Source organism: Choloepus didactylus, chromosome 16, assembly GCF_015220235.1.
Source record: "Choloepus didactylus isolate mChoDid1 chromosome 16, mChoDid1.pri, whole genome shotgun sequence".
Lineage (NCBI taxonomy): Eukaryota > Metazoa > Chordata > Mammalia > Pilosa > Megalonychidae > Choloepus > Choloepus didactylus.
In genome coordinates, this window is record NC_051322.1 from 26,150,726 (window position 1) to 26,174,621 (window position 23,896).

Sequence of the window (23,896 nt, forward strand, 5' to 3'; positions counted from 1 at the left end):
ACTTTCATGTATTTCCTAACATAGAGTCATTCCAGAATACATCAGGTTATTTTGTTTTCTCGAAGAGTCAAACATATACTCTAAGAATTAATTACATTACATCTATAGTTTTTAAAATAAAAGAAAAAGAGTAAAACCACATATACTTTCCAATTATATGTGTCTTACCAGGCATTTCTTTTATGTGGTTCAAACTATGAATGAGATCTTGACAACTTTCAGGTAATAAGACTGTTTGTTGGTTTGGTTTAAAGATGCCAGAAACCAATTTCGCCAATAGTTTATTAGAAGCCACTCCAGCACAGCCAGTGAGACCCAATTGATTATATATAGCTTCCCGCATCTCTGCTGCAATCTGAGATCCAATAAGTAGTCTGACGTGCAAGATGTCATGTAGGTTTATAGCTATAAAAATAGACAATGCCATTAAATGTCACAACTAAACATTCTAATCTTCTCTTTCACAAAAGCCTATATGTACTCCACTACCACCGCCATACTACCACCCATAATCTCTCATTCTTCACAAGAATACTGGAAACAAATACAAGTGAATTCCAAGGGCATATGATAGTGGGTGCATACTGGAAGTGCTTAATGATTAATAGATTATGAAAAGTGATCTCTCATAAAAAAATTTCTACTGGCAATAATAAAACTTTTACTCACATTTATCTGCAAGTAAGTATAAAAGCATTATTATACAAATAAGAAAATTTCTTTTCTTAAATAAAGAAATTTAAAAGACTTAAATCTAAACTTTATGCACTAGCTGTATATACTACTGAAAACAATTTCTGATCTGTATACATTTAAGAGGTCTTTTATGAGATGTAGAATTGGAGTAGGGAAATTATATAGAAAAAAATGTTCTTAGGTGTGCTAATGCTACTAGAATTATAAAAGATTGCCCTTATCATGAGACTCATGTTAGAAGTATTTCAGAATGAAGTAGCATGTCTGCAATTTACTTTCAAATGCTCATTGGTCAATCAATAGGTAGTGATATAAAGCAAATGTGGCAAAGTGATAAAAACTGGTATATCTACAGGAAGGACATTAACGGGTATTCACTGTATTATTCTGCCAACTTCTCTAGGTTTGAAAAAATCTTTAACTAAAACCTTCTGGGGAGGAGAACGAATTCAGAAATAATTGGATACTTTCTTTTTAGGATATAAAACTAGTTCTCTGTAATCTGCTGTAAGCAATAAAATCTGAGTTTGCTTGAAAACATTCTATAGACATGTATTTGGAACGTTCTTACTACTTAGTTCTTGCAACAAAAGAGCATAGTTACATGAGCCATCTCGACAGGTGAACTCGCTGCCCTCCCCCCTACGTGGGACCCAACTCTCAGGGGTGTAAATCTCCCTGGCAACGCAGAGTATGACTCCCGGGGATGAATGTGGACCCGGCATCGTGGGACTGAGAGTATCTTCTTGACCAAAAGGGGGATGCAAAATGAGACAAAATGGTTTCAGTGGCTGAGAGATTCCAAATGGAGTCGAGAGGTCACTCTGGTGGACATTCTTATGCACTATATAGATAACACTTCTTAGGCTTTAATGTATTGGAATAGCTAGAAGTAAATACCTGACACTACCAAACTCCAACCCAGCAGCCTGGACTCCTGAAGACAATTATATAATAATGTAGATTACAAGGGGTGACAGTGTGATTTTGAAGACCTTGTGGATCACACCCCCTTTATCTAGTGTATGGATGAGTGGAGGAATGGGGATAAAAACTAAAGGACAAATGGGGTGGGATGGGGGGATGATTTGGGTGTTTTTTTTTCACTTTTATTTTTTATTCTTGTTCTGGTTCTTTCTGATGTAAGGAAAATGTTCAGAGATAGATTGTGGTGATGAACGCATAACTATGTTATCATACTGTGGACAGTGGATTGCATATCATGGATGATTGTATGATGTGTGAATGTATTTCAATAAAACTGAATTTAAAAAAAAAAAAAAAAAAAAAAAAAGAGCATAGTTACAAAAGACACACATGAAAAGTGTCTACAGGAGAACAGTAGCTCTACCCCTTTTCTTTAACCCCAGGGAGGTAGAGATTGATCATCAGCTCTCAAAGAAGGGGAAAAAGAGGAAACACATGCTGAGACCTAAGAGCAAGAGGATCAGGACACAGCTAACAAAAAAGCAGAGTAGCTTATCTTTTAAGTAGTATGACACGGGAGTCTTCAGCAGAATTACAAGATGTTTGAAAGTCCAATCAGATATTCATTGGAACTCATTGCACCCTATTTTTAGACACAAATATCCCTGGAAACACCATCAGGCATTTACACCTTAATAAGTGAAGATAAACCATTTTGCTTTCTTGCTAAGTGTTGGCAAAGATTATTTTAATTGATTAAATAGGAGCTTGGAGAAGATACTGGAACAGGACAAGTCAGCCTGACTGATATTTGGAATCAAAGGGTAACTTGGGAATAAGAAAATAACAGGAAGGTCTTCATGTCTCAGGGAAGAAGGGAACAAGTAAAAGAGGCATTATAGGTAAATTTAGCCTATCTCAAAATTTTGCTTAGAGGTAAGTTTTAGGAGGAGTGAGGATCTAAATTTCTTCCCAAGAGCATCCAGCCAATGTCTGTAACTTAAAGAGCTACGAGCTTAAAAATGGTAACAGGTGGACTGTGCCAGAGATGAAAACTGCACAGAGCACTAAGCTACATGTCATCAAAATCCATTTAGTTAATTAGAATATGCAAACCCATAGTCAGAAACTAGAATACAGGTTACTAGGGCCCAGGTTAAAGAACGTATCAATTAATTCTTAATTGATACAGAGTTTCTGTTTGAGTTGATGGAAAAGTTTTGGTAATGGATGTGGTATGGAAGCACAACATTGTGAACATAATTAACACTACTGAATTGTAAATTTGAAAGTGTTTAAAATGAGAAATTTTAGGTTGTATATGTAACCAGAATAAAAATTTTAAAAAACAACACAGAATTATATAACACAAGCAGTAAACCTTAATATAAACTATGGACTACGGCTAATAGTATAATAAAAATCGAATTCTCTGCATACTTAATATGGAAAAGCAACGCTTAATTTTAGTTATCCTAGACATATTACTAAATATGGCTACACATTCAAGTCACAAAACTTTCAGAATAACACAGCCAATTACTAAAGAATAAGAAATGTATGTACTTTTAGTTACTGAACAGAATGAGTAAGAGCTCACTCACACTGATTGTTATATACGTGACCTGATACAGTGACTGCAGAATGTCCATCATTTCGAAGCTGCTTTAGTCTCTTTTTAACCATTTCACTAAGATCCACAAAATTTTCATCAAATCCAAGTCTCTCAACAACTGGGCTAAATTCTTCCAATAACTCTAAATTGAAATAATATTGGAGGAACAGATGTAACTGAAATCATAACTGAAATACACTTATCTATTCAATGCTTAAGAACTACATCAGGGCAATTACTTTAAAAATGGAAAATAAGAAGTGTTTGTGAGGATCCAAAGAAACTGAAACCTTTGTACATTGTTGATAGAAATGTAAAATGGTGTAGCTGCTGTGACAGTTTGACAGTTCTGCAAAAAGTCAACCACAGAATTACCGTGTGACCCAATAATTCCATTTTTGGGTATATACCCCAAAGTGGTAAAACAGGGACTCAAATAAATACCTGTACACTAATGTTTATAGCAGCATCATTCACTATATTCAAAAGTGGAAAAAAGTCAAATGTCCATTAACAGATGAATGGATAAACAATGGTATTATATATCTATACAATGGAATATTATTCAGCCATAAAAAGGAATGTAGTTCTGATACATGCCACAGCAAGGATGAAACCTGAAAACATTATGCTGAGTGAAATATGCCAGACACAAAAGAACAAATATTGTATGCGTCCACTTAAATGAAATATCTAGAATAAGCAAATTGAGACAGAAAGTAAATTAGAGGTTACCAAGGGCTAGGGGTAGGAAGGAATGGGGAGCTATCGCTTAATAAGCATGGAACTTCTGTTTGAGGTTATGAAAAATTTTGGTTATGGATGGTGGTAAAGGTAGTACAACATTGTGAATATAATACCGCTGAATTGTACACTTAAAAATGGTTAAAATGGGAGATTTATGTTATATATGCTATTACAAAAAAATAAAATAGTATAAAGAACAAAAAAATACATCAGATATCTTATTAAAGGATTTACACAAATCCACAGTTCCACAATATAATAAAGCCCTTAGTTAAGTGGGATTTCTTTTCTGCACCACATTTTGCTTAGAGGTAATATTTCCCCCCAACCCCCCAAAGTAGTCCAAAAATGAAATTCCCAAGGCAGTTACTCATAGCAATTTATTTGCCTCAATCTCCTTACATCTATCATTTCTATATCTGTAGTACATTAAATATTGATGCTTAGTGTTAATTGTGATCTTGAAGCAGTATGTCAAAAAATAAAGTCTGCTTCAAAAAGCCAAAGAGTATAAAAAACATATTTTACCTATTTTTTCACGAGCTTAAAAAAGGCAAAAAAAAAAAAAAAAAAACCCCAATTATTATTAAGTCAAACTTAAAAGTCATTTAATCTTTAAAACATATTACAACATAGTATTTTTATTATCTCCCGGCATATTCCTTAAGGCAGAGATGGCTCACAACTTACATGTATTTGAATGCCCAGCATCCAGCACAATATCTAGGCCCCAAGTCAATGGTTTATAAATTGAACTAAGATTTGAAATGAATTCAAAAGCACTATCAATTTATATATATTAAGATGAAGATTAATAACAACTTTGAAATCACTGAGGACAATTTTTCACTTCCCTCTGAATCACTTCCTACTAATACCAGATGAATTACAGAAAAGAGATCATTAGTCTCTTAGCATCAAAAAATGCACAGATTCTTAAGGTCCTAAAATTTGAAGGTTCAGAAATAAAAGGACTATCTGTTTCACATAGACTACTTTTTCACACAAATACAAAAAATACTTTGTTTTGTTAATGTCAACATTTGCAGTATCGGGGATTAGCAATTAAGAAAGATAATGTGATCTTGTGACACCACTTGGCATCTTGTGACTACCTAGAGAAAACCATTTCCTTCTCTGAGGAGAGACTGACAATGTGTTGGACAGTATATTAAGGATTCTTTTGCATTTCCCTTATCAATTTCCAAATATTTTTCAAAAGTATGTATCTGATATCCAAGAGTAATATAGAAAATAAAGCAGTTCATCAAAAGAATACAACCTAAGGAAAACACAGGACAAAGTTTTAAGTACTAAGAAGAAAAGGAAGTTAAATACAGCATCATGCATAAAGCCGGTGGATCATTAAATACTGATTGATTACATCAGTTCTATTTCTGGGTTACAGGAACAAATTACTGAACTATCCCATTTCTGGAGTTAACTTTTTATTTTTTGCTGTAAACTTCATAAACAGGATGAATATATTAAATATATAGCAATGGAAGGCTTGAAGAGAGGAGTTTGTACCTAGAGACACTATTATCTAGACAAAAAGTTATATACACTGTAAAATGAAATATGAAATCTAAATAAGGTTATATTTCATAAACAAGTCAGATAATTATACAGTATAGGACTAAAAGTCTATGTCCCTATTTCAATTCAGAAAAATACTGAGACAAATTACCACGACTTTTTATAAATGTACAAACCATGCTTAGAATACTTCTGGATATTACATTAGTGTGCTAATTCTTTTAAGATAACTTTATAAATTAAGAACCAGTGTAAAAAATCAGATTTACTCACAGAATTTCCAGCATTATATTTTACACTGAGAAACGGTACGGTGGCACAGAAGTCAAAAGGGAAAGACTGATAAATCTGACACCATAAATAACTTAAAAAGAGAAAAGACAAAGTGGAAAAATCCTTCTAATACCTGATCCTCATAGGGCCAATTTCTTTAACTTCCAAAAAAAATGACATAAACCAATTAGATAAATATGAATAAACTATTGAAAAATACGCTCAAATGAACAGAAAAAATGTATATACATATAAAATAACCAAAAATATATGAAAATATGTTCAACCTCACTATTATAGAAATATAAATCAAAACAATGACTCACTATTTCTCACCTATTAGGCAAAATCTTTACAGTTTGAGAAAATCTAACACTCCTGTGCATAATGATGGGCTATTAGCCTGTTACCAATTTTACAATATATGCTGTGGTGGAAATTTTCATATAGAAATTTTGGCATACTTCTAAAGATATATCCATAAGGTAAATCCCTAGAGATTAACTGCTGGATCAAAGGTGATTTGGATTTAAAATTGTGTTGCATTTGAGGTTTTATCATCATACCTGCTATCACTAAAAGTAACTTGCTTTTCTGCTTAGTACTGAAAACCTTGTCCTTTATTTTTCTTATACTGTATCCTTTTGATAAATTAGCATGTATGAGAGTGTTAGATATTCTCAAACTTATGGTATAAGTTTATATATAATAATTATAATTAGTATAATTTAGCATCTAAAACAAGACAATTTTGAGTGAAAGGAGATATTCTTAATAATTATGTAGGGACAATAGGCATAAACTGGGGATCTACTATCATATCACTAAAAGACTTATGAACTAAGTATGGAACAACAATACAGAGGAATAACATGCAGGAATTAAAAAGAATGAAGAATATTCTAGTTTGCTAATGCTACCAGAACACAGAACACCAGAAATGGATTGGCTTTTATAAAAGGGAGTTTATTTGGTTAAACAGCTATAGTCTTAAGGCCATAAAGTGTCCAAGGTAACGCATCAACAGTTGGGTACCTTCACTGGAGGATGGTCAATGGCATCCAGAAAACCTCTGACAGCTGGGAAGGCACGTGCCTGGCAACTGCTCCGGAGGTCTGGTTTCAAAATGGCTTTCTCCAAGACAGTCCTCTCTAGGCTTCAGCTTCTCTCCAAAATGTCACTCTCAGTTGCTCTTGGGGCGTTTGTCCTGTCTTAGTTTCTCTGGAGCAAAAATCTGCTTTCAAAGGCCATCTCCACAATGTCTCTGTAAACTGCAGTTCCTTTCTCAGCTCCTGTGCATTCCTCAAAGTGTCCTTCTTGGCTGTAGCTCCTCTTCCAAAATGTCACTCTCAGCTGCACTGAGTTCCTTCTGTTTATCAGCTCATCTATATGGTTCCAGTGATCTAATTTAGACCCACCCTGAATGGGTGGGGTAACACCTCCATGGAAATTATCCAATCAGAGTCATCACCCACAGTTGGGTGAGGCACATCTCCAGGGAAACACCCTAATCCAAACGTTGGCACTTAATCCCCACTAATATGTCTGCCCCCACAAGACTGTATCAAAGAACATGAATTTTTCTGGGGGACATAATATACACAAACTGGTACAAAGACTTATATGAATGATATGAAAGATCAAGTACAAAGGCAAGATGCAGAACTGTATTATATAATCATTTCTGTGTATATTAAAAATTAACTCCTTAATATTCATACACACAGTATTTTGCATAAATGCATATGTGATATGAGTATAGTTCTTTATTTTCTATTTGGCTTTCCTCCCACTTCAGCACTGTCTCTTCCCCTCCATAAGTTAACCGGTGTTTAAAAAAAAAGTTGGTATATATATCCTCTCATGTTTTTCTTCTTGTTCATAAATAAACATATATCTATATAGTGGAGGGGGGGGGTTGGGGGCATTGTTTTACACATACGGGAAAATGTGATACCCAGGCTTTTGCAACTTGCCTTTAACTCACCCACTACAAGGCATATCTCTGAGTCAAACAGTTTAGCTCCAAAGCTTTCTTTTTAATGGCTGTATAGTATTCCATTGCATAGACGTCTTAGTTTATTTAGCCATTCTCCCAATGATGAGCATTTGTTTTCATTCCACATTTTCGCCAATTATGAACCATGCTACAATAAATATCTTTGCACACATCCTGATATACTTTATACTTCTGATAAATTCTCAGCAGTGGGATTGCTGGGTTGAAGAATATATATGCCTTTAATTTTAATAAATGCTTCTAAATAGTTTTTAAAAGGTTATACATAATACTTCCTATTCCTACTTTTTCTCACATCCTTTATTTTTTTGCAAATATGACTGATATAAAAATGATGTCTTACTAATTCCCTTAACCAGGAATGAATGTGAGCATTTTTTTCCCATATAATTATTGGACATTTGGGTTCGCTCTATTGTGAGCTGCCTGTTCATATCCTTTATCCATTATTCTTGGGTTTTTTTTAGGAAAAGATTAATACACCCAATATTTTTGTTAACAGCTTTTAACAAATTCAGTTTTAATTACTTAATAGAACATTACAGAATCCTCTCCTACTATCATCAATGCATACAAAAACCACATATTTCTTCAAAATTCATTTAAACTTGGCCTTTAAATTTAAAATTCAAAATATTTGGCCTTCTTTATGGTATAGCTCCCATTTTCTCACTTTTAAATTTTATTTTACATTTTTTCTGGCATTTATAAAAATACCAGTCAGAACAGAATTCAAAATACTTCCAACTATACATTTTCTTGTCAATATTTCTTATAACATATAAAGTCATCCTCATATATTTTTTCCCAAAAAATGGACAAGACTCAAAAAGTTATTAGTAAATAGGAACTGAACTGTGGCATTTTACATTTATTAAAAGATTCAAGTGGTGAATATACTTCCACATAAAAATTAATGCTAAAAAGTATACTGCCTGTAATTTGTACCTGTAACCTTATATGACATCTCTCTGTAACGGGTCAAGTCTTCTCCATTAACTAATACCAGTTGTGGGCACTTTTCTTTGGCATCTCTGACGTTCATAAGCTTCTTAACGCCAAGTTTCCTGGCTTCATAGTTGCAGGTAACCACCAAATATTTCTGCTGAACTCCTATAAAAATAGCTTTCATAAGAAAACTGAGCAGGAATGAAGAAACATCTTAAAATACAATGTACTACATTTCATATTATAATTATGCGAGTTGTAATGCAACGTTTTGACAAGGAAAAAAAGCCCTATCTCAGTTAAAAAAATAAAGCCTCCATTCATCAAAGTTCTACAAAACAGAAACAAAGGTTTTCAAGTTATCTGCTACTCATGGATTATTAGATACCAATATATTATTTTCCATACTGCATTTTTAATCTTTGCTTATTTCACCTACTTGGGAAAGGAGAAAAGTTACTAAATAATAAAACACCAAATAGAAGAAATTACATTAGAAGATGGACCAATTATTTCATATCCAAAAGGCAATCAGTACGTATTTTTTTTTAATTTAACAAAAAATTACCATAAATCAATATATTATATGGAGTCTTCAGTGCTAAGAGGCCAATCAAATCTAATATTTTTTCCTGGCATTACAAATTCAGGATTTTATTGCCATATAGAACTACAGGATATGTTTTACCACAAAAAAAGAGATGAAAACAAAGTACAATTACTGGTTGCTATTCTCCTGAGTAACTTGCCAGTGGATATAAAGCAGTGTTCTAAGTGCCAACCTACAGCAATTGTTAGGAGTCTTCCCCTCACAAATGTCCTAATTACTGAACTTTTCTTCACAGTAATTTGCAGAAAAGATTAGATAGTGAGGAGGCATTATGAGCCTCCTCCTGATCAAAAATGATCCAAGTATGATCACCTACAAACCAAAAAAATTTCAGGTTATTGGTGCCTAAGATTGTGAAAATCATTTGCAATATCTACAGAGCTTCTTGTGTTACAATGCGAATTAAAAATGCTTTTAGGAGAAAATTTAGGCATCCTAATCCTAACTGCAAATTTAACAATTCTAAATTTACCTTGGCATACGAGAAACTAGTCATCCATTGTTGTTTAATGATCAACCAGGCTGGGCTGGATTGGCATTTACCAAAATCAAACTAGGCAGAAGAAGGTAGCAGCAAGTGAACCAAAACTGCTCCCTATGCTTCTACTCAAAGACTAATCCTTCCTGCATACATTAAAGAAAATCTCTGCTTCTTGATGTCAATAATAAAAATGGTAAAACAAGCCCCATATGAATAGGCAAACTCTCAGTGTAAAATTTTTCTTTGCCTTTTATTTTAAAAGATGCTTGTTTTTATGAAAAGCTTGCTTTATGTCTTGATATTTAGGGTCCTGTTCAAAACCCAACTACTTTGTCAGAATTTCACATTTAAAAGTTAATTTCAAAAGGGGGGAGGATAAATGAAAAGATTCATTAAAAAAGTAATCAAAGAAAAGAGATTGTTTTGAGATATGAGGCCTGTAAAATTTCAGACTAATTGGGAAACAAGAAATCTGCCTAGAGAACAAAGCTACTCACTGGCATAGAAGACTAAAAGTTTATTCTGGGCTTTTTGTTCATCTGGCTTTATGACTTGTCTCAGATTCACCATTTATTAAATGAGGCTTATAAAACTTACACCTTGTAATGAAGCTAAGATTACATCTATAAACCTTAAGAATTGCTTCCAAAATTTTTATGTATTTGTTAATGCAGTTAATAAGCCAATTATAATAGACATAAACATTAATAACTAATTCTATCATTATAGAACGAAAATATCAACATCCAGAATTACCTAAAGGTTTGCCCCTTAGTTCTGGATTTGAGATCATTTCTACTTGTGCATAAAAGCAATCCAGATCCACGTGTACTATGACTCTGGATGAGGAACTTCCTGTTGGCACCACTTGTTCATGAACTGCTGCACAATATGCAAAGAAATAAAAAAATATATTCAGGCTGCTTATCATTGCTGAGCAACTGACAAATGAGTAAGAAGGCAGAATAGTTTTAAAAGTTCTTTCCTCAAATTTATTATGTGTCAGAGCACCTAAAAATTACAAAGATATGATAGATACTCCATCTTTGGTAGCCTCCAGTTCTGTTCACTTAGCATTTTTTGTGCACTCCATTTTTCTCAGGATAACAGTAAATTTGGTGGAAAAAAAATCCTGATCCTTATGGATGATTCAAAAGCTAATACTATTATCTGGAAATTTATGTTTAAAGTAAATTGGAAGAGGCACAAAAGTTTCAACTGACTTGAAATTTATTTTAAGTGGTGTGTCTTTCAACTTAAAAAGATCTGAAATGTGAAATGGCACAACACAGAACCTATGGGTTTCAGTGGACTATATTTAGCTCCCATATGACAGAATTTATCTGGCTCAACACTGAATCTCCGGTGTCTACAGCAGTGCCTGGCATACAGTAGACTACCAATAAATATTCACTAAAATGAAAGAATGTGTAAGTATTTCTTGGATTTTAGCAACTAGCTTGTCATTGGGAAGGGGCAGGGGATAAGAGAAAGAAGATTCCTGTACTTAATACCAGTTAAAAACAAAGCAGGCTAAATGCAATATGATATTCTGGTTTGGATCCTGGAACAGAAAAAAAACATTAGTGGAAAAACTGGTGAAATCTAAATAAAGTCTGCAGTCTATTAAATAGTATTATATAAAAGTTAATTTCTTAGTTTGACAATGTGCCATGGTGTAGTACATTAACATTACGGTAATCTATCTCTGCAACTTTTCTGTAAATCTAAAATTATTCCAAAATATAAAATTTAAAAACAAAACCAAGTCAGGGAAAACACGCTTTTCTCCTCCAGACCCTGGGGTTAAATGGGTCACCCGGAGCTATCTCCTCCTCGGTTCCAACCCCAGGTCAATCCCTGCCGCCCTAAGTTCGGGACCCAAACTTCACAAGGTTCTTAATTTCTGCAACCTTGAAAAGCTCGAGAGTCTACAGTTTTTGTTCGGCTGGCTGAGTGACAGATTTTTCTCCCCCGTGGGGGTGGGGAGTAAAGTACAAGTAACCTCGGCTAACAAGTTGATGCGCCCCACCCTACTCAAGGCGAAACCATCCCTCTCGAGAATCCCACAAGAGAAACAGAGGGCAGCAAAGTGCAGCCCTCTCATCCCGACTCGGTCTGTGCACCACATGTTGACCACGAAAAGGCCAAGAAGCCGATCAGGACAGGGACGGCCGCGCTCCAACGGCCTCTGCTCCGGGTGCCCTCCCGCCCCTCTCCGGCCTTCCCATTTACACGGAGGAGGGCCACTGGGCTCCTGAGGCCCCGGCGCGCCCAGCAAGCCACCCGTCGCCCCGACGTTCATGCCCTGAACCGCGTCCTCTTCCTCCTGTCGGCCGCCTTCCTCCTGCGGCTCCACCCCCAGCCTCTCCATTCCGCCGCGGCCAACCGCAGAGCAACTTCCGGTCGCTTCCTCCGAGTCTCCAGGGAAACCGCTGGCCCACCGCTCCCAGCCGCACCGGAACTCGCGCCTGCGCGGTCGCGGCCGACCGACCGGTTGCCCGAAGTGACGCGCGTGCTTGCGAATCGTCCGGAGTCGCGTGTTGGAATTCCCTGTAGCTGACTCGAGGCCGGAAGTCAGGGATTGAAAACCACGTATTTTTAACTTGAGGCCTTAGTAGTGGGGCTTAGTAGTTAGGCCCTTACCACAAATTTAAAGTTTTTATCGTGCTCTGAGACCAGCTGGTTCTCCCAACTGTTAACAAAGTTGCTAACCCTTAGATACTGAACGTTATATGGTTCTGGAGATGGGGGAAAGGGTGTAAATATGAATAACGAGTATGTTAAGTTTGTCGCGTTTTGATTTGTTCGTTGTTTGAATTAAAGAGACCGTGACAAATTAGGCCCCTGAACTTTTAATCATCAAAACTGAATAGAATTTTGATAGAAGAGCTTGGGTGTCAGAAAAATCTCCAATCTAGACCCTCCCACTTGCTAGTTGTGCGGCTTTGGGCAGGTTACATAACTGCTCTGAGCATCACTCTTGGTATTTAAAAAAAAAGGGGGTGGGCGGCAGGTCTTGGGATTAAATTAATGGAAGGAAGCATTTAATATTACAATAAATATGAAACACCCGCCCAGCACATAGGAGGTGCTCAATAAATATTCACTTTGCTTTCTGTCAGGGAGGGTGTGCATTTTTTCCTATACAGGAAATTGGGAAACTCCCTCTATGTCCTTGTATCTCTATGTATTTAGTGCACATATATTTTGTTTTTTACATGATTCTACTTCTTATCCTATAGGATATGAAAACTTTGAGAAATTCTCAAGTACATGTTGATGCATCCATAAAAGGTAAGAATCAGTAGTTTGGAGGCCGTCTTCCTCTTTGGGTATTTTATTCTTAGACATCTGTACCAGTTTCCTAGAAGTCTCTAGTCTAGGACAAAACACACTGGTTTAGAGCTATGCTGTTTTCTTTGCAGATGCTATTTGGTAAGTCTAGAGAAAGAGCTTTTGAATCATGTGCCTCTTTAGCCAGTAAGTGCCTCTTGGGCCACCAATCAAGGATCCAATTACTTGTAGACGCTAAGGTTGTTTTTGTTTTTAATTCTTCTAGATTGGGAATAGTGCAAACCTCCAAACACAACAGCAGATGAAAATAGCCCCTTCAGAAAGGCCCTGAATTCTAAAGTGAATCAACATTGAAAACCAACACATGTAATCAGACCCTCTTTAATTAGTTACATTTATTTCCTTGCCAGTTGTCAAATTTGAAGTGTGACAGTTTAGAGGAAAGATAGACAAGGGGAATCTTGAAAAACCTTGAGGAGCAAGCAGGGCCAGATTTATGAGTGTGCAACTTGTACAGTTGCACTCAGGCCCCATGGTTATAAGGGTCCTACACTTCATTTAGTCATCTGCCGTTGCCATTTCAAAATTCCTAATAATTTTTTAACAAGGGAACCCACATTTTCATTTTATACTGAGCCTTGCAAATTTTTTAGCTCGCCCTGGGGGCAAGGAAGGGAACGAGCATAGAAAATGGCATTTATTAAAACTGTATGTCAGGCACAGGGCTAAGGGCTTGAAACAGATGATCTTATTCAGTACAATCCCCTTAGAAGGAAGGTATCATCATTCCATTTTACCAAAGATGAAACAGGCTAGGAGAGACTGAGGTCCCTGCTCAAGCTTCATGAATCTAGTATACAGCAGATGTGCTTCTCAGGGTTTTCCATAGGGAAGAATTCATTAATAGTTTTCTTTCCATGGAGGAACTCAACTCTCTCTGATGCATTTTCCTCGGTGCTTCAAACACCAGCCAACTCGGAGTGGAGAAAAAAACATCTCTTAAATATGTTAGAAGACATAAAAATATATGAGCTAACATTTGCTTTGGTGTGAGGTTCTTTTTTTCCTTTTTTCCTGGTGGCGGGGGGAGGTATTTTTTTTTAATTCTATAAACCCTCCTCCTGGTTTTAATTAATAGGTTCTAATCTAGGATAATTTCAGGTAATAAATATTTTGAGCTTGGATCATAATTGTATAAGTAAGTGCCAAATGAGAAAAACAATTGCAAAGCAGAATAAACATTTAATTAAATAAAATTATAGTCAAGCAATATTCATGGGAGAGCACTGGGTTGCAGAGCGTGGCTAGTGGATAAAGAAACTGAGGGCATTTTAGACTGTCAGAAGTCAAGACATTATGAACTTATGTACAATTGAAAAGCATGAACATCCATGTCAGCAAAGGGTGGGAAACAGGTATCGCCGCCCGCTTATCTCCTCCTGGCCAAACAGGCCATATATTTATTCAGAGGCAGAACTCTAGCCAGTGTTCAAGGGCTTCAGAATGAAAAGTCTGAGGGCCTTTGTGAATGTCAGTGTTTTACTTTGGTGGGTGGCTAGGTAGGTAGGGGTTGATGACAGGGCTCAGAGGAATTTGAATTGGCAAAGGGACAAAGGGTTTGATTTTGTAAGGTCTTTGACTCAGTGAAATGGATGGGGAGGCTTTGTTCCCCAAGAGATATTTGGCAATGTTTGGAGACATTTTTGGTTGTCACAACTTGGGGCTAGCACTCTGTGCTACTGGTCTCTTGTGGGTAGAGGCCAGGGTTATGACCATCCTACAGTGAACAGGATGACTCCTTGCAAAAAAGAATTATCCAGCCCAAAATGTCAATAGGGCTGAGGTTGGGACACCCCAGTCTACTGGCAGTAATGTTTACATCATCCTACTCCCACCTGCCTTTTCTCAGCTTAGGATCTCTGGTTGTAATGAAGAAGTGGTCTTTAGATATGCTTTTTTTTAATTATGAGTAGGACATCCTTAGAGAATGATATAAGAGGAGACAAGAATTATCGAGTTGCTCTTCACTGTGGGAATTTACATTCTGCATCTATAAAGCAAATGGAAGACATTTGTTAGAAAAGAGATTTAAGAAAATATCAACATTTTTATGAAGCTCATGAGTTACCCCTAGGGCAAAAGGCTAATAAGTCAAACATAATTTACAAGGCTAAGAAGCTAAAACTAGAAAACACAGAAAGGCTTCTGGTAATCGAAAGCAAACTATAATTATGATATGTGATGTAAAATGTAAGTGTCATGTGGTACTCAGTAATTTTCATTCAAGAATTTCAAACCTTTTGCATAAAAACTTCAACTGTTGGGAACAAACCTGCTCTTCTCCCTGCCCCTGTACCCCTCCCTCCTCCCCTTCTCAGTCCTCTTCCCCACCCCACTCCGCCCCGCCCATCCACATCCACACCATAGCTGCAGTTTCAAGCTTTCTATGTGTAACCTGAAAGTATTTACTGCATAGCATGTGGTCAGGGCTCAGTGGAGGTGTAAGAGGCTGGAGTTTTTCTAACAGTCAGCTTTTCCTGGCTTTGACCTTCCTTTTGGTTCTACAGGAGGCAGGTGAAAAGCTTGCATAGTCATTTTGTTAATGACATTTTAACTGTTGCTCCTCTGTATGGTCACAGTGGAACTTTCCTCATCATTTTGGATGGAGGGAGGTGGGGATCAAGGTGATAACAATACCACAAGTCAGTTGGTCCCAGTTTATTAATAAAGTCTGCAAGCTTCAGTCACTGACAGAAATATGAGAACTACTTGATGCCATATAAAAAGTGCAAACTGATTGACATAGATCAGGTACACTGTGTTAAATTTATAGACACAACTTTGATGTAACATTTTTTTAAAAAAAGAAACTCTTTGTGAAAGTAATTCATGAATATTATGGAGAATTTGGAAAACATAGAAAGGAATAAAGAAGAAAATAGAAATAATCCATATTCTCAGTATCCAGAGAGAGCCACAGTTCTCATAAAGCACAACTTAAAAAGAAAGTTATTTCTCAAATAAACTTGTATATCTATTTCTTTACCAAACCTCTAAGACCATTGTGAGATGCATTGCTTGAATAAATAACATAGAAAAACCTTTATATACTCATTTTTAAGGAAGAAATGAAGGAAATTAATAAAGATGATGTTATCATCTTGGAAAATCATAATTCCAATTTAATCAATAATCTCCATTTTCCTGGTTTGAGATTAATATAAATTCTCTATAGAGGAAAATAATATTTATATTTATAGTGTTCATTTCTTAAGGTTGATTCAACGAATTCATTGAAATAACCTATTAATCCTAAAAGCACTGGTTGTGCCTCTGCTTAAAAAAAAATTATTTCTTCTCATCCGTTGTTTAAGAAATTTTAATAAGGCAAAAAAGTATAAAGTGAAAATAGCCCATAATCTCCTCTTCATTCTGAGATGCACACTTTAACAGAAACGATATATTTCCTCAGAATTTTTCTTGAACTGCTGAAATTAGGGTAGACATAAAGAAAATCATTTCTAATTCACGGAAGTGGGATCCCACTGCATACCATAGTGCGCCATACTTTTCCACTTAGTATCCCTTGCAGCAAACAAAAATCTGCATTCTTTTCAATGGGTGTACCATTTGACCAATTCCACATTGATAGGCTTTTATTTCTGATCTTTTGCTGTTACATATAATGCTGCAATGAATATCCTTGAATATATATCTTTGGGAGTTTGATTCCACCCTTCCCTAGGGCAATTCTACCTTCATAAACCTCTATAAGAGTATTGTCTTTCTAAATTAAAAAAAACCAACAGCATAAGTAAGCACCCTGCAACAAGGCCGGTCAGTCCTACCTTGAGTTTCTTCAGTCCCTCCCCTTCTCTGTGTCTATGCTGACACCCTCCGGCCTGAGCCACAGCCACATTCATCTCTGGCTCAGCCTACTGCAGTGTCCTCCGAACCTCTCCCTGCTGCTGCTGTCCTTGCCCCTTTACGATCTGCAGGCCCAAAAAGAGCAGCCAGAGTGATCTTTTAGTAATATATAATTTCATTGTCCTGCTAAGAACCTTTTAAAGGCTCCCTACTGCCTTTAAAATGAAATTCAGGAAAACTCCTTCCTCATCATGGTTTTCAAGGTCTTGCTAGGTAGGTTTTGCCTCTCTGCCCTGTCTCTTTTCACAGCACCTTAACATCATCCCCTGCCCTTGGGCCACACAAGCCCCCTTTCTGTTCTAGGGGACAATTTCCTGCCTCCAGACCATTCTGTACTTCAGAAGAGTTTTGACAGAGCTGGCTCATTCTCTTTTTTCAGTTCTTGATTAAGGTGTCAGCATCTCAGACTATCCTTCCCAAAACCACCCTCTCTCAGATGACCCTAATACCGCACTCTTGTGTCACATCAAGTGTCATTTATAATACTTATCCCATTCTGTAAATATCTTGTTTATGTGGTGTTTACTTCTTTTTACTCTCTCTCCTACTAGAATGTAAATTTTATCAGGGCAGGTGTTAGAAATTTCCGGGCACAGTCATAGAGGGCACGGAGACCAGTCGACTTTCAGGTAGGAAAGTTTTATTCGCGTATCAGCATGGTAGGGTCTGAAGTAAAGCTTCATCCCACTCGAGACAAAGGGAGGGCTGTATTTATGTTCTGCTAACGGGTGGTCAGTTTAGCCTAATGGGTCAAATGGTGATTGGACCTGGGGGCCTGTTGGGTGGGAATTGAGAGGGAATGGCGTTGAGCCAATGGAAAAGTGAGTAGTGGGTTTTAGTGTCCTTTTAAGGATTGGAATGTATGTAGCTGGGGAAAGGGAGGTTTTGGGCAAGATGCAATGGCTGATTACCAGGAAGTTTTGCACAAAAGGCTTGTCTAATGTGCCATTTGTGAAAACCTGCATTTGAAGTGGAATTTTCTAACAGTGGGGACCTTGTATGCCTTGTACTTTATTGGTATCCAGCAAAATTATTTGTGGATTGAATGAATAGCATTATTTCAACATCAGTGAAAGAATTGGATAACTTAGTAATGTTAGATTTGTGAAGCCCTCTATAGAAATATCTTCCATTACAGAAGAATTCCAAATAATTTATGTAGATATGCCCCCTTCCAAGAGGTGGCGCTTAATCCGCCACCACTACCCCCCTTTGCTGGTGAACTAGACATAGTGACTTGCTTCCAAAGAATAGAATATGGAAAGGGAGAAAGCAAATTTCCAGTGGAGAAGCCTGGCAGACCCCACCTTACCCAAGTGATCATTGGACATCATATACCCCAATAGGATGCGCTCAGAAGGGCACAGCATCACTTTTGTGGCATTCTTGCTAAAAACACATAATCATAAATAAACATTAGACAAATGCAAACTGAGGTGATCCACAAAATAAGTAACCAGTATTCATGAAAAATGTCAAGATCATGAAAGACAAAGGAAGACTGAGGAACCACCATAGATTGGAGGAGACAAAGGAGACATGACAGCTAAATGCAGTGTGGCACCCTAGACTGGATTCTGGAACAGAAAGAGGACATCAGTGAAAAAACTGGTGACATCCAAATAGTGTTTCAAGTTTAGTTATTAGAGATGTAGCAATGTTGGGTTTTTAGTTTTGTCAGATTTACCATGGTAATGTAAGATGTTAGTAGGAGAAACTGGGGGAGGGAATGTGAAAACTCTCTTTATTAGGTTTGCAATGTCTCTATAAACATAAATGTATTGAAAAAAAGTGTTTGTTAAAAAAATAGATAATTGAAAAACAAAATCTAAAGAAACCACATTAAATAAAAGAATAAAAACAAATAAAATAGTTCTCTAGAGAAATACTAGTATGTTGCTACTGAGATTTAAAAGCAGAATGAAAATTCTACCTTTTTATGTTAAGTAGCATATACATTGGTTAGCAACTACTGTCTTTTGAAATATGTTTAAAAATTTTAAACCTAGGTCTCAACTATTCATTTCCATTTCTGCCATCATACTTTAAAATCCTTAAAAGATGCTGTCATTGCAGTTCATGCCCATTTAATGTTTATAGTTGAAAGATGTGTTTGAACATCCTGCCACCAAACAGACTATGTCTGCTGTTAAAATCATCATGCGTTAAATAAAAATTTTTAAGGGAGATGATTCTTACTTGTCCATAAACTTTGACTTGTTTTTCTTTTTGAATAAAAACCAGAAAGACTGATAAGAAATCAGTGATAATCAGTACCTAAAGTCAGAATTGCAGCATTAGAAATGGAACACTACCAATAGATTCTTCTGCCAGTTTCTGAAATGGCTACTACCATTAGCTATTCTGGTTTGCTAATGCTGCCATTGTGCAAAATACCAGAAATTGATTGGCTTTTATAAAGGGGTTTGATTTGGTAACAAATTTACAGTTCTACAGCCATAAAAATGTCCAAGCTAAGGCATCAACAATAGGGTACCTTTGATGAAGGATGGCAATGACGTCTGGAAAACCTTTGTTAGCTCGGAAGGCACATGGCTGGCATCCGCTTGCTCCCAGGTTGCATTTCAAAGTGGCATTCCACAATGTCTCTAGGCTTACCTTCTCAGAGCAAACTCTGGGCTCGTATCTCCAAAGTGTCAGCAAAAGTCTGCTTTCAAAGGCTGTCTCCAAAATGTCTCTCCAAGCTGCAGCAGCAAGCTCCTTCTGTCTGTAAGCTCTTTTATAGGACTCCAGTGATTAAATCAAGACCCATGCTGAATGAACACGGCCAAACCTCCATGGAAATTATTCAGTCAGTTATCACCTACAGTTGGGTGGGTCACATCTCCATGGAAACAATTTAATCCCAGAGATTCCAACCTAATCAACACTAATAAATCTGTCCCCACAAGATTGCATTAAAGAACATAGCATTTTGGGGTACATGATACATTCAAACCAGCACACTAGCCAAGAACAAGGATGATTTTTGTTGTTGTTGTTGTCATTTGAGCAGTTAAATTCATCTGTATAACACCATCTGCTACATTCACTTATGTAATGACAAATTAATCCACTAGATTTGGATTTATACAGACTTATCTAAGAAATAAATGCCTACTTAAGACATTTTTAGAAATTGTTGACTTGATTTACTTTACTTTCAAGGAGTAACAGCTCAAGGTCATAAAAGACAAAGACAGACTGAGGAATTGTCACAGATTGGAGGAGACTAAGGAGATGGAACAAATAAATGAAAGTGGATCCTGGATCAGCTTCTGGGACAGAAAAAGATCATTAGGGAAAAAACTGATGAAACCGAATAAAGTCTGTACTTTAGTTAATAGTTTTGTATCAATGTTAATCTCCTGGTTTTGAGAGTTATATATGTTGTATATATATTATATATGTATGTTAACATTAGGGGAAACTGGATAAAGTGTACAGAAGAACTTTCTGAACTATTTTTGCAACGTTTTTACAACTTTGGCAAGTCTAAAATTATTTCAAAATAAAAAGATAAAATAATTGCTGGAAAGTTCCTCAGGAAGTTGTTACTTCAGACAGAGACATATTTCTCAAGAGTTCCAGTAGAGCCAGTTTTTCCTCCAGCATTGAAACAGTACTGTTCCTTCAGTTGAGCAGCGCATAAAATATAGCTGCTGGCTTCTGCTTTAGAGGTATTTTGTACAAAATTACTTATCTCAAAATACTAGAATTATTTGTGTACAGTGAGATGTTCATTTGAGAGGCCCAGTGGTAGCAAGATCAACTGATGGACAGACTCTCATTTCTCATTTTTACATATGCTAGAGTGAAGTATTGGGCCTGAATGCCTAGATGTTTTTAAATTGGTGGGGTTTTTTCCTCTTCCCATTCTATTCTTTCTTGTCAAGTGCACATAGTTGAATTTGAACAAGTTAAATATAGATATCATGCAACACTGTAACCCAAAGAGGAAGTAAATATGCTGGAACTTTGCTAAACAGGTAATGGGGGACTCATTCTTTGAGATTGCTTTATGAGTGACAGTGATTTGAAGGAGGTCCTCTTGGAGTTCAGTAATTATATTTATATTTATATTTATATTTATATTTATATTTATATTTATAGTCAACATCCTAAATCCGTAACAAATTCAGTTGAAATACCAACTTAACTTCAATAGCACACACAGCCTCTGCTCCTTTACCCCTCTGTTCCCTCTCTTTATGTTGCTTTTGTCACATGTTACTTTGTTACATTTTGTGTGCCTGTAACATAGAAACATGATTATTTCTTATGCAATTGTGTCCTAAATCTTGTAAGAAACAAAAAGTAGAATTGCATGCCCAAAATACAAAATGACATTTATTTGTATGTACCTATATAGTTACCTTAGCTGGAGATCTTTATTTCCTAATATGGCTCCAAGCTGCTGCTATTCTGTCCTTTCCTTTCAACCTGAAGAACTCCTTTAAGCATTTCTTATAGGGTAAGTCTCATGTTGACAAATTCTCTCAGCTTTTGCTTATCAGGGAATGTCTTAAATTCTTCTTTATTTTTGAAGGACAGTTATGTTGGATATAGAAATCTTGACTGGCAGTTTTTCTCTTTCAGTATTTTAAATATGATGCCCCTCTGCCTTCTCACCTCCATGGTTTCTGATGAAAAATTGACAGTTAATTTTATTGATAATCCTTGTACATGGTGAATCACTTCCCTCTTGCTGTTTTCAGAAATCTTTCTTCACTTTTGGCATTCAACATGTTGATTACGGTATGTCTTAGAGTAAGTCTATTTCGGTTTATCCTGTTTGAGGTTTATTGGTTTTCTTGGATGCATAGAGTCATGTCTTTTTGTCAGTTTGGGGTAGCTTTCAGCCAATATTTCTTCAAATATTCTTTCTGTCCCTTTCTCTTTCTCTTATCCCTTGGGGATGCCCATAATATACATGTTGGTGTATTTGATGTTGTCTTGGCCCATTAATCTAGCTCTAGTGTAATACATAACCCATCAAGGAAGCAATTGTCCCTACTTTACAAATGAGGAAATGGAGGCTTAGAAAGTGCAGTGACTGACCCAAGCGAGGCTTCAAATTCAGATTTGTCCGTCTCCAAATCTCTATCTATTTACAGTGGTTAATCTGCCATGGAACATATTCTTCTCTTAGTGAACTATGTCATAATGAAGGTTCTGTATATGAGCCTTTTAACATACTTGAAATACCTTAGTAATTTTAGAAAGAAATGTGATATTCTATTTGAAAATTATATATAATTGTATTTTCTTCAAAATATAGAAATTATGAGAAAATCCAAGGTCTTCTAGTTACTAATCAAGTTATTAAGTTCTGTTAGTAACAGAATCTATTAAGCTAATAAAATATCTATTTCAGAAGCACATTAACTCAACTATATCAAGATCCAAGAGTGCCATTTAATACTGTATACTATTGCAGTGCACTAAATACATTTTTAAAAAGCCAGAAAATTTATCTAAAAGAAGTGTGTTGCTGTAAATGTTTACTTTTAAAAGTCTGCTTCCTTGGCTCTTTATTTACTATTCAAATTAGAGTGAAAAATTTATAGGTGGTCACCTTGACTGCAAGTTACCCTTTCAAAGCAGAGATAAATAATTACCTTCACCCTGATCCCATTGAGAGTTCCTACTCAACAATTTAATTATGCACTTTGGATATGGGCAATATTTTTCAGCTGAGCTTTGTTTCTAGTGATGTGGTTGCTCTATAATTAGACTGGTAGACAAAGATCACTTACTTGATAAGCAGGGGAAAAAAATTTGTGGCTGTTTTGCTTTCGCCTTACAATTAAAAGTGACGTAATTAGATACTATACTTTAGCACAGTGTTATAAGATACAGGTTAAAACCTATCCTTTACCTCATAAAACCAGGTTTCATTCTGTGTGACCAGCAGTCCTTCCCGGTGAAATTGAAGTACATTGAAAAGGTTCTGAGATCTGCTTTGCCCAGGCAGAGGATGTTCTCAAAGCTCTTTAGAACAAGTTCAATGTTCTAAATCGTATTACACCAATGCTCCTTACTTGAGTTTTCAAAACTACAGATGACCTAGTTGATTGTTGTTTTCTAAACTTTTCTGATCACAAGAACCACCTCAGTTCCAATTAAAAAGACATTCTCCTGGAAACCTCATCTAGAAATTCTAATTTATTAGATTGGGATGTGGCCTGAGAATATGAATTTTGCAGATGATCAGGCATGTTGGAGACACACTAGTCTCAAGTTTAAAAAAGAAAAGAAAAAGAGAGGAGGGGAGAGGAGAAGGGAGGTGAGGAGAGAAGAGATGAGAAGAGGAAAGGGAAGGGAAGGGAGGGAAAAAAGAAAACAAAACAGAAAGAAAAGAAAGCATCTGCTTCTCCTATGTGGTTGTATTAGGGTACTGGAAAGGGTGAACTTTAATGTTAGACAAATTTCAGATTTCTCAATTTAAGAGTTGTTTGACTCTCCTTCAGTGTCTTTTAAAAGAGGATAATGTTATCTATCTACCAAATTTATCATAAATTTAAATTATAATTTCTTGTAATTTAAATTAAGTATGAAGGATGTAGGCCCTTGCTACATAAAAGTGTGGCCTGGGACCAGCAGCTGGCAGTTACCAAGAGCTTGTTAGATACGCAGAATCTCAGGGCCTGCTCAGGATCTGCTGAATCAAATAGGCTTGTTAAAAAAGATCCCCTGGATATTCCACATGCACTTTAAAGTTGGAGAAACACTGACCTAGTCTTTGAGTAAATGTTCAGGAAATACTAGATATTTCCTGAACATTATGGTAGTTGTAACAATAATTTAGTTGAG

General features: G+C 36.2%; 1 protein-coding gene and 1 long non-coding RNA gene across 4 annotated transcripts in view; one reads left to right on the top strand and one right to left on the bottom strand.

Moving 5' to 3' along the window:
• Positions 1-12,297, bottom strand: part of POLI (DNA polymerase iota) — a 58,163-nt gene extending 45,866 nt beyond the window's left edge. The window contains exons 1-5 of one of the 3 annotated variants that reach the window (XM_037806164.1): positions 12,092-12,297; positions 10,613-10,738; positions 8,766-8,930; positions 3,249-3,380; positions 169-405 (exon numbers count right to left, since the gene is read on the bottom strand). In XM_037806164.1, coding sequence (XP_037662092.1) covers positions 169-405; positions 3,249-3,380; positions 8,766-8,930; positions 10,613-10,738; positions 12,092-12,230 — 799 coding nt within the window. In that variant the 5' untranslated portion in view covers positions 12,231-12,297. Of the gene's footprint in view, positions 1-168; positions 406-3,227; positions 3,381-8,765; positions 8,931-10,612; positions 10,739-12,091 lie in introns of all 3 variants that reach the window. The other 2 variants (XM_037806163.1, XM_037806162.1) reach the window with 2 other exon arrangements.
• An 825-nt stretch (positions 12,298-13,122) lies between these two features.
• LOC119511651 lies at positions 13,123-20,308 on the top strand. The gene is made up of 3 exons (XR_005212222.1): positions 13,123-13,153; positions 17,632-17,709; positions 20,249-20,308. It is a non-coding gene; the product is annotated as an uncharacterized LOC119511651 (long non-coding RNA).
• The last annotated feature ends 3,588 nt before the right edge of the window (positions 20,309-23,896 follow it).